This window comes from Diceros bicornis, unplaced genomic scaffold (genome assembly GCF_020826845.1).
Source record: "Diceros bicornis minor isolate mBicDic1 unplaced genomic scaffold, mDicBic1.mat.cur scaffold_117_ctg1, whole genome shotgun sequence".
Lineage (NCBI taxonomy): Eukaryota > Metazoa > Chordata > Mammalia > Perissodactyla > Rhinocerotidae > Diceros > Diceros bicornis.
In genome coordinates, this window is record NW_026691040.1 from 1,081,481 (window position 1) to 1,095,272 (window position 13,792).

A 13,792-nucleotide genomic window follows, 5' to 3' on the forward strand; every position below is an offset into this window, starting at 1 on the left:
CCGTACCCGGGATCAGAACCTGAGAACCCTGGGCTGCCGAAGCAGAGCGCTCCAACTTAACTACTATGCCACCGGGCCAGCCCCAAAGTGATGGTTTTAAAAGTAATCTTTTCTATCCAGGCCATGTGTTCTTAGTTTAAAGATCAAAACCTTCTTATGTTTTGGAAGGAGGGTAGGGTCAAACCCATGAGAAGGAAGAAGTTGAGTGTGCAGGCCAGTGTTCTGCAGGCACTGGAATGGGAAGCAAAGGCCGGTCATGTTGCCCTTTGCCCACCGTTCTGTATATGGGCTGTTCCTAAACCCCACACTCAGAACTACAGACCACCTCTGCAGATGATGCCTTTTTGTCGTTGCTCATTTAGCAATACAATTTCCTTCCCCAAAACGTTGTTCTGGATGTGACCAACTGTGGTGCTTTATTATTCTTCAGTCTCATTAAAAATACAGTAAATGTATTTTATAAAACTTTTTAAAAGTAACATTATATTATGTAAATTATGAAGTAAACTCATTACTAGTTATGGGCAGTGATTACCACACCATTTTGAGACTGTTGTTCCCTAGAGAAAATAAAACCTGAAAGTCATGCCTTTAGTGCTGCAACTGAAACATGTCCACTCTGATAGAACACCCACGGGAATGTGTGGAAGTTACCTGGTGGGGTTAAGGAAAAGTTTATTTTCTACAGCCCTCATACAGGGTCATTTTTGCCAAAAAGTAATTCTCAGTTTGCAGTACTGAAAGGAAAAGCATGGCACTTTTTCTCTCTTCCTTGCTTCCAAAAAAAATTGTACCTTCCTTTGAGTGTTCCCATTAGCCTGGAGTGGAGTTGTTTTCTTTTAAATTATCTCTTAAATTCTGTGTGACTGAAAGATGAAAATGAAGCTAGAAAGCAATTACTTTAAATTTGGCCAAAAATATTTATTTATTATCTGCCTGCACTGTTGGGTAAAATAAAATATACCTCTTTAAAGTGCCTTTTGTGCTTCTAGAGATTACTTGTCATCCATCACGTTTGTCCACTTGCTGGAGTTCACAGAGACAAACTGATGGTAAGGCCCAGTGTGTTAGTGCCAGGTCCGTCTACATGTTCCCCAGGAAGGACTGGGCATGGGCTGGTCAGACTGATGCCCCTCCAGTTGGAATTATTTTGATGGGAATGCAAATAGAAGACATGAAAGAAATTGAGGTCTTGAATTCTAGGATAGTGTTTTTTATAACACATAGTCTTTAATCTTTAGCTCCATAGTGTTTGAATTCTTTAATAGAGATTTTTTCAGCAAAGGACTGATGAATATTTTGTAAGCTAAAGTCAGGTATCACGTGGAGAAATAACTACTAGAAACCCTAAGCACAGACCAACTTGTCTTTTAGCCAGAGAAGGTTCTGAGTTAATCGAGAGTAGACCATAAGCTCTGTGCAGACAGTACTTGTGGCCGTCTTATTGATCGCTCGTTGCCAAGCCATGGACGCCGTGGAAGCCCTGGACTGGTCTAACAGCAACCATATAAAAACATACTGTAAAAATAGGTGTCATGGATTTCTCTAATCTAGGTTTAAATCTTGGCCTGTCATTCAACTCGTGGTGTTAAGTATGTCTTCAGTATTGTGCTGAGTGCGACATGAAGCTTCAAGTAAGATAAAAATTCAGAAGTCCAATTGTTGTTCTCAACAAGCTTTTGGTCTTGTTGAGAAGACTAGACAGACATGACATAACTAGAGAACAGTACAATGTAGGATGTTGTCTGTATTGTGCTAAAGGAATTCAGGGATAAGAAAGATCCCTGTGAATGAGGTAGTCAGAGAAGCTCCTAGACAAGTATGAGAAGAGCTAGTCTAAGTAAGCCTGATATTTGGATTGATCAGATTGGAAAAGAACAAAGGTTATCTGGCATCTGTCCTGACTGGACAATCAGGTATTATTTAGCACTGGCATACCGTGGTGGGGTGGGGGGTGGGCATACAGGCAACAAAGGGTGCATTGTCTGTAGAGCATTTATAAACAGTAATAAAACCACTAAAACTGTTTTCTCTTATCACCATTCCTAAGAATGGCGGAGATAAAATACTCCTCCCTGGAGGGAGGCTGCTCCCACCCGAACACCCTGCCTATACCCCACTGTGGTACCCCAGCATTGGTGAGCATCTGCTAACTTCCGCCATTGTACCAGCATTTCAGAGGAGGTGCAGAAACATCAAGCCCTGGTCCTTGCTCAGGGTCTACCACCTGGGGTGGGAGGTGAGACTAGAGGCAGTCTAAGCTGGAGACCCCAAGCCTGCAGACCAGCTCTGTTTGTCCAGCATAGTATTTAACCTCCTTTTGAATTAGCTGCCAGATTTTTAAATTTGAGAGATGTCACGTAAAAATAAAACTAGCAATTGTGAATTTCCAGCTTCTCTTGAAAACTAGGAAGATCGACGTCACTGAGACACATTCCGCTGCGGGAGCTGAGAGTGACTGGCCCTTTGAGTGAGGCACACACCCCAGTTTTTCACGAGCCCACCCCACCAGCTGTGGGCGTTGACTTCCCCCCAGCTGAGCCGTGAATGACTGTTCTCCCTCTCTGCCACCCCCACCACTGCTCTCCCACTTACACACTCTTCCCCTGCCATCTAGAGCACAAGTTCAGTCTCCTGGCTGTGGTCTGGGTCTCGTGTCTGTCCCCTCACCAACTGCATCTGTGCACGGCTGCCAGGCTAACCCTCTCAAAAACACTGCTTTCAAGAAACCAGCCATAGCTCAGAAATCCGCAAGATTTATTACTATTTTCTCACCCGAGTTTCATATTGAATTTTATTTCCCATTACTATCTTATCACCACAAACAGCAACCCCCACCTGGCCAGACTTGTGTCCTTGCTGGTCCCGACACCCCTCCTACCCTGGCATTTCCTCACATCTTTGCCTGTGCCACCCCTTAGCTTAAAGGGTCATCTCCCCTTCTGTCTAAATCTTGCCCAGCTGAAGTTCCTCCTCCATAGTCAAGCCCTTGTGATGCCAAGGAGCTCTCTGTCTCTCTACTGCCTCACAACTCCTGATTGCCTTCCCAGTGATTATGTGCTCTCCTTTACTGCTCTGAAATTGGCTTACCTCCGATGGGCCTGTCTTCCTTTTCTTAAGGGCAGGTGTTATTTTGTGAATTGAGTGGTGACGAGATAAAGCCTTCCAGGAAGAATTAGGACCCAGATTTTGCCAAAGGAAAAAGAAGTATTATAGGTACTATAAGTCATATAGGCCAGGAGTCTGGAAGGTTTTTTGTTTGTTTGTTTTTTAATTTATTTTTTAAATTATTTTATTGAGGTCATATTGGCATATAACATTGTATAAATTTCAGGTATACAATATCATATATCAGTTTCTGTATAGATTGCTTTGTGTTCACCACCAATAGTCTAGTTTTTATCTGTGACCATACATATGTGCCCCTTTACTCCTTTCACTTTCCGCCTACTCCCTTCCTCTCTGGTAACCACTAATCTGTTCTCCTTATCCACGTGTTTATCTTCCACATATGAGTGAAATCATACGGTGTTTATCTTTCTCTGTCTGGCTTATTTTGCCTGGTGTAATACCCTCAAGGTCCATCTATTTTGTCACAAATGGCATGATTTTGTCTTTTTTATGGCTGAGTAGTATTCCACTGTATCTATATACCATGTCTTCTTTATCCATTCATCCGTTGATGGGCACTTGGGTTGCTTCCATGTCTTGGCTGTTGTGAATATTGCTGTGATGAACGTAGGGATGCATAAATCTCTTTGAATTGTTGCTTTCATGTTTTTGGATGAACACTCAGTAGTGGGATATCTGGATCATATGGTATTTCTATTTTTAATTTTATAAGAAATCTCCATACTGTTTTCCATAGTGGCTGCACCAGTTTGCATTTGCACCAGTTATGTATGAGGGTTCCCTTTTCTCCACATCCTCTCCAATATTTGTTATTTCTTGTCTTGTTAATTACAGCCATTCTGATGGATGTAAGGTGAAATCGCATTGTAGTTTTGATTTGCATTTCCCTGATAATTAGTGATGTTGAACATCTTGTCATATGCCTGTTGGCCATTCATGAACAAAATGAAAAAACAACCCACCAACTAGGAGAAAATATTTGCAAATCATATATCCAACAGAGGGTTAATTTCCGAAATATATAAAGAACTCATACAACTCAACAACAAAAAACAAAACAACCCCATCAAAAAATGGAAGGTTTTTGGCAGCAGAGCTCAGAGGTGAAGGATCCAACACAGGATGTAGCCCAGAGGGACTAAGAATCTTAGGCTTAGAGTTTAGACAAGAGCTTGAGACACGGCAAGGAACTGGAGCGCCCATAGGGTGGCCTAGGGTCCAGAATAGGGCTTGAATGAGAGGTGGGGGGGTGGGGGGGGTGGACATGACACGACATTTATATTTCCTGCCCAGGATAAAAGCCTGCTTCAGAGTCAGGGTGCCTGAGCCTACACTTGTCACTCGCCCTCTAATAGACAAACAGAGCACATCTCTTTCATCCTTTTGATATTAGGCACATGGCCATCAAATGGATCCAGTAACTTAACCCACTGTTGTACTAACTACAAGTTAGTAAGACGTTGCTAATTAACACATTGCTTTACAAGTTGCTTCATTTTCTTTTTGGAGTACATGTTGAATATTCCCAACTACGTATGTCATCAGCTTCTTTAAAGTAGAAATACTGTTTTGTCTTTGATATCTTCTCCTATAGCTTTTTAGAATCATGCTTTCCCCCAAATGGACATGTTTTTAAAGGAAGTTTCTAACCAGTCTCTTTGGAAGCTACTATGATACCGTGACAGACCTAACCTAAAACAGTGGCCAAATTGTTAGACTAGACCAGTCCCCCAGTAGACTGGAAATAGATAATGAAGGCTAAATCCCTCTTTCCCTCCCTTCCTCTTCTTACTAAAAATAAAGAAAATTGTATTGCAGTGGGATCTGAATGGAGAAATAATAGTCATTTTTCTGCGTTCAGAAATAGAGGACGTAACCAATATCCAGCCAGCAGTTTTCGATTTCTTAGCAGTGACGATTTAAGTAAATTTCACATGAGTTGTGGAGATCTAACTTTGTTATGATTGACAATAGAAAATTAGCCTTTTCTGCCGTTAAGATTATCTAGCATTCCTATCAGTCAGGTGGAATGTGGAATGAGATGGCACAGCTGTCGATTTGAAGGTCATTAAAGTCTTCAAAGGGTTAAAAGTTACTTCCACTGATGGATTTAAAACTGCCACATACACACAAACAAGGTTTTCAAAATGCCCCATTTTACATCTTTGTCGAGAGATAGTCTAGTTGCTGCATTTTTGTGTCTAGATTATATTACAGATATATTTCAATAAACCACGAAGAACCTCCGTAGATTCTAGAAGCTGGGCCATCTGTGCTTAAATAAACATCTCATGCAGCACCTGTTTTATTTTATAGGCTCTATAATCACAGTGACATTCTGAAAGAAGACCTTGAAGCCTGTGGAACAGCTGTCCTTCACCAGCCTCCGAGACTCTTACCTGGAGGTGGCAGCCATGAAAAGCAAGTCAGGTATTATTGGGATGAAATTGCTGCTGTGGAAGGATGGCCATTCTTGTTCCCAGATGCTTCCAAATGAAAACAAAACACTAGTCCACACGGTCACCACTGGGATAGACACTTGTAGTTGTCAGTTTAACTGTTTTATGGACTTGACCATTTACTTCTTTGTAAATGTATTTGTTTCTAATTGTTAATTGGATATATCCACTCAATCCCTACTCATAACAATGTTTTAAGGGCTTACTTGGGGGGAGGGAGCACAGGTAGCCTTCATCTGGTATATTAGCATACCTTCGTGAACAACCCAGGATATAATCTAGTCTAGCCACCACCCTAGAGGGATGTCATTGGCAAGTCCAAACCCCAGATGGATTCCTCAATTTCCAAGGTCATGCTGGTGATACAGGCCCCCAATCTAGAAGATACAGGCCCCCAATCTGCAAGTATGGTCTCTGGACCAGCAGCATCAACAAGACCTGGGAACACGTTTTCCCCGCCCAGGCCTCACTGAATCAGGAATCTGGGGGTAAGACCCAGCCACCTGGGTTTTAATGAGCCCTTAAGGGAACTACCCTCCCTCAGGTTTGAGAGCCACCACTTCAAGGATATCCCTTAAAGGCCATAAAGCTAGGATGAGAGAGAGAGGGGGTTAATTATTTGCAGGGTAGTTGGCCATGTGAACCATGATTCTTGTACATCCTTCCTGAGTCAATCAGAAATCTGTTCTGTACCCTCTACCCACCTTTTAGGTAGTGTGGGTTTCTTTTCATGGCCCCAGAAGCTTTGTGGCATCTGAGCGACTTATTGAGGTCATAGAATTACATATGTGTAATTTGTGTAATGGTTTGTCCAGTGTTGGCACCTGGTCGGTGCCTAATTCATGTTGCATAATTGTTGCCAGTGACCTAACTCTGATTTTTATTTTGGGGACTGACTATATTTCCTTTTATTAAAATATATCCCCACTATTTACTAGCAGAGAACAAATTATTTCTCGAGCATGGTCAGCAGATGAGTGTCTGTGAAAGCCCACCTGAAAGGACCTTGTTTCGCTGAGAGTGAGAGGGGCTTTGGGTCTGGTTATCTTATATCTAACATCATTTTCTCTACCTTCAGTGTGCCACATAGGCTGTTTTATGTTAATGATTTTCTTCAGAGTAGAATTCAGCATAAATCCCACGAAAGCGTGAGAAGTCAAGATGATGGTTTCTAAAAGGACCTTGGCACAAGAAGACTTGGCCAATCATATGTTCCATTTAACAGAGCACAAGATGAGGTTCACAAGTCCTGAAAGTGTATACATTACCTTCTGCATCTGTACTAGTGATCTCCAAACTGTGGAAAATGCTGGAAATGACCTTCCTGGTCAGTAACTTTTCAACCTGAAGCAGTAAAGGGCAATGCAAGAAAATCCTTTTTCCTGTTTTTTGTTCTTTGTTTTTTTTGTGAGGAAGATCAGCCCTGAGCTAACATTCATGCCAATCCTCCTCTTTTTGCTGAGGAAGACCAGCTCTGAGCTAACATCTATTGCCAATCCTCCTCCGTTTTTTCCCCAAAGCCCCAGTAGATAGTTGTATTTCATAGTTGCACATCCTTCTAGTTGCTGTATGTGGTACGCAGCCTCAGCATGGCCGTTCAAGCGGTACGTCAGTGGGCGCCGGGATCCGAACCTGGGCCGCCAGTAGCGGAGCGCGCGCACTTAACTGCTAACCCACGGGGCCGGCTCCCCCTCTTTCCTGTTGTTTTATCATGCAAGATAAAAAACAGCAGTCTTAAATACTCCTTTACAAGGCGGTGGAAGAAGCTGTCTGGGGCGGAGTCTTTCTGCACTCTGTAGGTCATTTGGTGATTATGTGTTGTGAGGCTCTGTAACCAGGCCCCTGTTTCTTTCTCACTGCTTTTTGTATCTGTTGATATACTATTTTGCATAAACCACAGTTGTGGTATGTGGCATAGAAAGCATATATGCATTTATAATTCTCTGTGCAAACTGACTTGTTAGACTAAATGATTCATTGTGTGACTCTCTCAGCCTACGCTGCCAAACTGTGATTGTGGGTGATGAGATAAAATATCTACATCTACTAGACTAGAGATTTGTATAGTTTCTCAACATGCATAATAGAGCATTGATTTCCATTATGAAAGGTTGCATTTTGCATGACTGTTGGTCTACAGTTATGTATAAATCAGCTTTCCCTAAGAAATGATCCTTCTTTATGACCAACACAAATTTTAAAATTAATATCTGGAGGCTGCAAGACTGCTTCTTTACCACAATCATTTTTTTAAGCCAGATAAAGAAGTCAGGAATGATTACTAATGTCAGTGTTATGTTCTGTTACGATTAGGATTGCCCTTTTATGCCCCATTGTGTGTTGTGACTGGGGGTGCTGTTTAATGCACACTGATTGTCACTGGTTCACTGTCTAGCCTTGGAAAAAGTGCCAAGTGTTTATATGACCTTTGAGAGATAAGCAGTCAGGTCTTTAAATACAGATTCTTTTTAAAGAGTTTTATTTATTTATTTATTTTTGCTGAAGAAGATTAGCCCTGAGCTAACATCTGTTGCCAGTCTTCCTCTTTTTTTGCTTGAGGAAGTTTAGCCCTGAGCTAACATCTGTGCTAATCCTCCTCTATCTTGTATGTGGGTCACTGCCACAGCATGGCTGATGAGTGAGTGGTGTGGATTCACACCTGGGATCCGAACCCGTGAAGCAGGGCTGCCAAAGTGGAGCACGCCAAACTCAACCACTAGGTCACCAGGCCAGCCCCTCTAACAAGTTTTAATCATGGCATCGGGCTCCTTGCTGCTCTTCTTGCTCTAGCCACCCTCTGTGCCCCTCAGTGCCCAGGAATTATTGTTGGACACTCCCCTAAGTGATATATTCCCATCTGCTTTGAGATCTCCCCTGGACCAAAGCAGTCAACTGGTCAACTTGATAAACTATTTCAGAAACACAGATTTGGAGAGAATGATCTACTTTTGTTCCTTAATTGTTAATGACACTGATGTCATTAGAATTCTAAGCCAGGCAGAGTAGGAAGGCTCTAATGGGTTATGAACTCCTTAAAGCCTGTTGAAGAGAACTGTGTTTGGTGTGGCGGCAGCCCTGCTTGTGCCCCTGACCCAACCATGGCTGTCGAGGTCTATCTCTTTACTATAATCTCATCTGCAAAATGGGGTACCTGCCCCACAGCGTACTCTAAAAGATAGTGAGAAGACTTCTGAATTCCTGCTCACAAAGTGAAGCATCTTAAAAGGAAAAAGAACAAAACCGTTCCTATCATCATTATTGATTTTTGTTATATCAGGGATTAAGTGTTCAAAGACCTTCATATGAAAGGTTTACGTTATTAGGTGGAAGACCAAGTTGTTATTTTAGACAATCGTGAATTATTAAAATATAATTCATGTCATTTGGGGTAATTGATAAAAAATTTGTTCATTATTGCCTTCTGGAAAACATATTTTAACATAAAAATGATTACTTAAGTAATTTTATCTTATATGAAATCCATATTGAGAGTACTCATTATTTTATTTTTTTTCCAGGTGCAACTAATTAATTGTCTCTTGTTAGTGGCTACTTTCAGATACAGTTGCCCAATTGTGCTCTCAAACTCATGCTGAAAAATTGAGTCAGCTTTATATTATTTGGATTATAGTATGTAAAAACCTCTTTATTTTATTCTGCCTATTATGTTCAGAATAAAATTCAGGGTACTTACTATTTTGTCTGCATTTAAAACTTTGGTCAAGTTACCAATCTGTTGTAAATCAGTTGTAATTAGGAAATGTTGGTACATTTACTTAAATTGCAGTTTTCTGATTGGAAGCCATTCCAAGTGTATGAAGTTAATTATAGACTGTTTAAAGTCTATTCTTTTATTATCTTTTTAATTAAAGGAGTATATAATTTAGCTGACATTGAACTTTGTTTTTTCTCTGTGGCATTGATGTTATAAATTTTCCAATGTAAAGTAGACGAAAGAGAAAAAAAAAACTCCTTTAAATCCTTTGTACCTTGGGCCGGCCCAGTGGCACAAGCGGTTAAGTGCTCGCGCTCCTCTGTGGCAGCCCGGGGTTCGCTGGCCCGGATCCCAGGTGCACACCAGCGCACCGCTTGTCAGGCCATGCTGTGGCGGTGTCCCATATAAAGTAGAGGAAGATGGGCACAGATGTTAGCTGAGGGCCAGTCTTCCTCAGCAAAAAAGAGGAGGATTGGCATTGGATGTTAGCTCAGGGCTGGTCTTCCTCACACACACACACAAAATCCTTTGTACCACTTTGCAAATTTTCTGATTTGGTGTGTTTATGTAGAAACATGGGCAAGACTCCATGCAAGGAGAGCCATGGCTGTTGTACTCCTCACCCAATTTGTCCTGAAATCAATCTGCATGAAAGCCTGGTTTTGTGCTGTAAGTGTTGGCTTAACTGTTCAGAAGTCACAGAGTCTAGATGCTGTACCTCCTTCCATAGCTCATTTGCTATTTGACCCCATGCAAGTCAATTAATGGGTTTTGTCCTTTTGTGAGGTATGTATAATAATTATAGGAAACCTTAGCTAGTTCTTTCATACCAGAGCCCAAAGGATGGTTACAATTGGTGGGGACATTAGTAGCCTCTTGCCTTGGCTTTGCCTCTGCAGAAGTCACGTGTATCAGTCACCAGCGAGACGGTCTCTGATAATTCAGTCCATCCCAACTACTTGAACTAACTTAATTCACCCTACTTCAACTTGTTTCCAGGTTTAACTCAACCTAAGTAAACATCTTTTCAGACCAGAAGCACAATTGATTTACTCATTATGAGAAATGAAACGGCTGAATGGACTAGAATTTGCTGGTAGCCTGTGATTGCATTTTCCCGGTAGGGAAATCTCTTGTGAAACCAAATGTAGAAAAAGGTTGCTTCATTTACATAGAAACAGAACAAAGGAATTGGGTGCATTATGACATTGGTGAGGTCTAGACAGAACCAAGAAAGGCAAGTTGCTGAAGGGGCTTTCTACCAAACCAGCCAGAAACCTTAGAATCATTCTGGGAAGTTTTTAAATAAGTTCAAGGATTCCGATGACCCATCCCACTTTATTCAACTCTTGGGAAAAACTAGAGTTAGGTCAGGCAAAGATTATAACAATTAAGATTTATTAAAGAAGGTTCTGAATTGTACCTAGACTTATTTTTTTTCCAAATATTTTCTTATGAAAATTTCCAAACATACAGAAAAGTAAAAGGAACTGTGTAATGAGCATCCATATACCCACCACCCAGATTCTACCATTGACATTTGATTGCACTCCCATATGTGTGTCTCTTCATATTTCCATCCATCCATCAGTCACAATCTCTTATTTTTATGCATTTCCAAGTAAGTTGCAGACATTAGTATACTGTTTTTTAACTTTTTACTTTGAAATTTTTAAAACATTCACAAAAGCCGCTATAATAACATAATGAAGTCCCATGTACCCCTCACCCAGATCCACCAGTTGTCAACATTTTGCTAGTCTTGTTTTATCTTTCCCTCATCCACACTTTTTTCTTTGAGTAGTTTAAAAGAGACAACATATTTTACTTATAAATACTCACAAATACTTATATCTCTAACATATAAGGATGTAATACATTACCATTTACCAAGATTCTTTACTTTATCTGATACCTATTTCTTGTGAGTTTGTCTTGATTATCTCAAAAAAGTCATTTTACATTTGCTTTGTTTGTATCAGGATCGAAATGCTATCACCTGTAAACTGCTGGTTCAATCCAGATACATGATGATACTCCAGCCCAGTTATTTTGGCAAGACAATGTCATAGGTGGTGCTTGTACTTCGTTTTTTTTTGTGTGTGTGTGAGGAAGATCAGCGCTGAGCTAACATCCGATGCCAGTCCTCCTCTTTTTTTTTTTTTTTTTTGCTGAGGAAGATTGGCCTTGAGCTAACATCCATGCCCATCTTCCTCTACTTTATACGGGATGCTGCCACAGCATGGCTTGACAAGCGGTGCGTTGGTGCACGCCCGGGATCCGAACCTGCGAACCCCAGGCCACCGAAGCAGAGTGCACGCACTTAACTGCTGCGCCACCGGGCTGCCCCAGTGCTTGTACTTCTTATTACACCCCCCTCAGGCCGCATGTGATGTCTGGTTGTCATGTTGTTAGGAAGACTGCTCTGTGGGTTTGAACATTGATAGACTGATGCTTCAGTATAAAGTTTACTGTTATGCAGTTTCCACAAAATTGTGATCATTTCCTAGATGCATTCATTAATTTGGACTTACAAAATGGTGACTTTTCTAATTTGTTAATTTCTTCTGCATTTATTAGTTGGAAGAACTTTTCCCAGCAACTACTTGTTAATTGTGAAATGCATTTTTTGACCACAAAGGCAGGATAAATGCTTGATTCTATCCCTTTACTTACCAATTTTCAGAATATCAAGTTGTTACCCTAGCAGCCTCCAAAGGTTTGTTTATTTGTTTATATTTTTAATTTTGGTGAAACACACATGACATAAAATTTACCATCTTAACCATTTTTGAGTGTACAGCTCAGTAGTGTTAAGTACATTCACATTGTTCTGCAACAGATCTCTAGAACTTTTTCATGTTACAAAACTGAAACTCTGTATCCATTAAATAGCTCTCCATTTCTCCCTCTCCCAGCACCTAGCAATCACCATTCTGCTTTCTGTTTCTATGAATTTGACTACTCTAGGTGTCTTATGTAAGTGGAATCATAAAGTATTTGTCTTTTTGTGACTAGCTCATTTTACTTAGCATAGTGTCCTTAAGATTCATCCATGTTGTAGAATGTGACGGGATTTCCTTCCTTTTTGAGGCTGAATCCAAAGATTTTTTATTATTTTTAAAACTTTTTATTATTTATTTTTTAAATGAACTTGTACATTTTTATATATTTGCTGTGTTTAAGTCCATTGCACTCATTGTTCTTTTTGGTGCTCAAATTGTCCCATCTTTGGCCAGCAGGAACCCTTTCAAGATGGCCTCTGAGGCCTTTTGACATGACTCAGTAGTCTTTGATAGCTTCCATGCTTTCTGGTATGACAAAGTTTTCCAGGCTCATCTTGTACATTTCCTGCCCCAGAACTAGAACAGGGCATTTCCCTAAGGGAACCTGGTTCCTTTTAGTATCTAAATACCGTAGTCTAGGCAGCAATATAGGCTTCCTTTTAACTCTTTCCTAATAATATCTTAATTTTTAAAAAATTTCATAGTAAGTATATAACAGGAATCAACTGTTGTTGAGATGGAAATGTGATCTGTTTCTCTTAACTACACTTAAGAGGAGGCTGACTATCTGTGCAGTGATTTGAAACCATGGCCGCGCATTAGAATCGCTCTGTGAGCCTTAAAAAATCCCAATGGCTGGACCACACCTCAGGCCAATTTTACTAGACTCTGTAGGGGTGGCATTAGGCACCTGGATTTTGCAAACCTCCCCAGGTAGTTCCAGTATGCAGCCAAAGTTGAGAATGCTCATCTAGCAATGAAATCATAACCAAAATAAAATTAAAAAAGAAATACCAAGACTCTGGAAATTCCCTTAGTCCAGAATATATTAGGTTCTAGACTTTTCTGGATGAACTATCTTTTACCAACTTGATTAAGGGGCCTTTGAAAATATGGGAATCTCATAAGTAACCCAATACTACAAATTTCTAATGTGTCTCCTATTTCTGTGTTACAGATCTGAACAAGCGTCAGCCTCAGGCTTGTTGAGGGCACAGTTGGGTCAGCACATGGCCACCTTGAAAGAACGTGATAATTCTATCACAGAAGAGGTAGCTAAGAAGTCTGAAGTTTTCCTAGTCACAAACGTGGACCAAAGGACAGGGGTTAGTAATTTTTATTTTTTTTAATAAGTTTCAAGATGTACAAATTATTCATTTAAGGAAATAGTCATGTTTTTAACAATGGTTAACATATTTGAAAAAAGATTAAATAATAGTGAGGTTTTATGGTTGGTTTTAACTTTCTGCTCTCAGGCCTTTTGCATAGTGTTTTATGTAGGAATCTCAACTCCTTACATAACGTTGATTCAGGTTTTGGAGCTAACCTAATTAAGCATATCTACCCCAGCATTTTCCAAGGAACTTAGAAGCCTCTTGTGGCATCCTGGTTTTCTTTCTCCACTCCATCCAGACCCGGGAAACAGAGCCGTCTTCCGTGGCTGACGTGTGGGCTGGGGGCGAGAAGGTCCGAGGGAGTGG

General features: G+C 40.7%; 1 protein-coding gene across 1 annotated transcript in view; it reads left to right on the forward strand.

Annotated features, from left to right (window-relative positions):
* Window positions 1–13,792, forward strand: part of LOC131402495 (centrosomal protein kizuna-like) — a 161,559-nt gene that overhangs the window by 120,773 nt on the left and 26,994 nt on the right. The window contains exon 5 of the mRNA XM_058537222.1: window positions 13,293–13,363. Coding sequence (XP_058393205.1) covers window positions 13,293–13,363 — 71 coding nt within the window. The remainder of the gene's footprint in view (window positions 1–13,292; window positions 13,364–13,792) is intronic.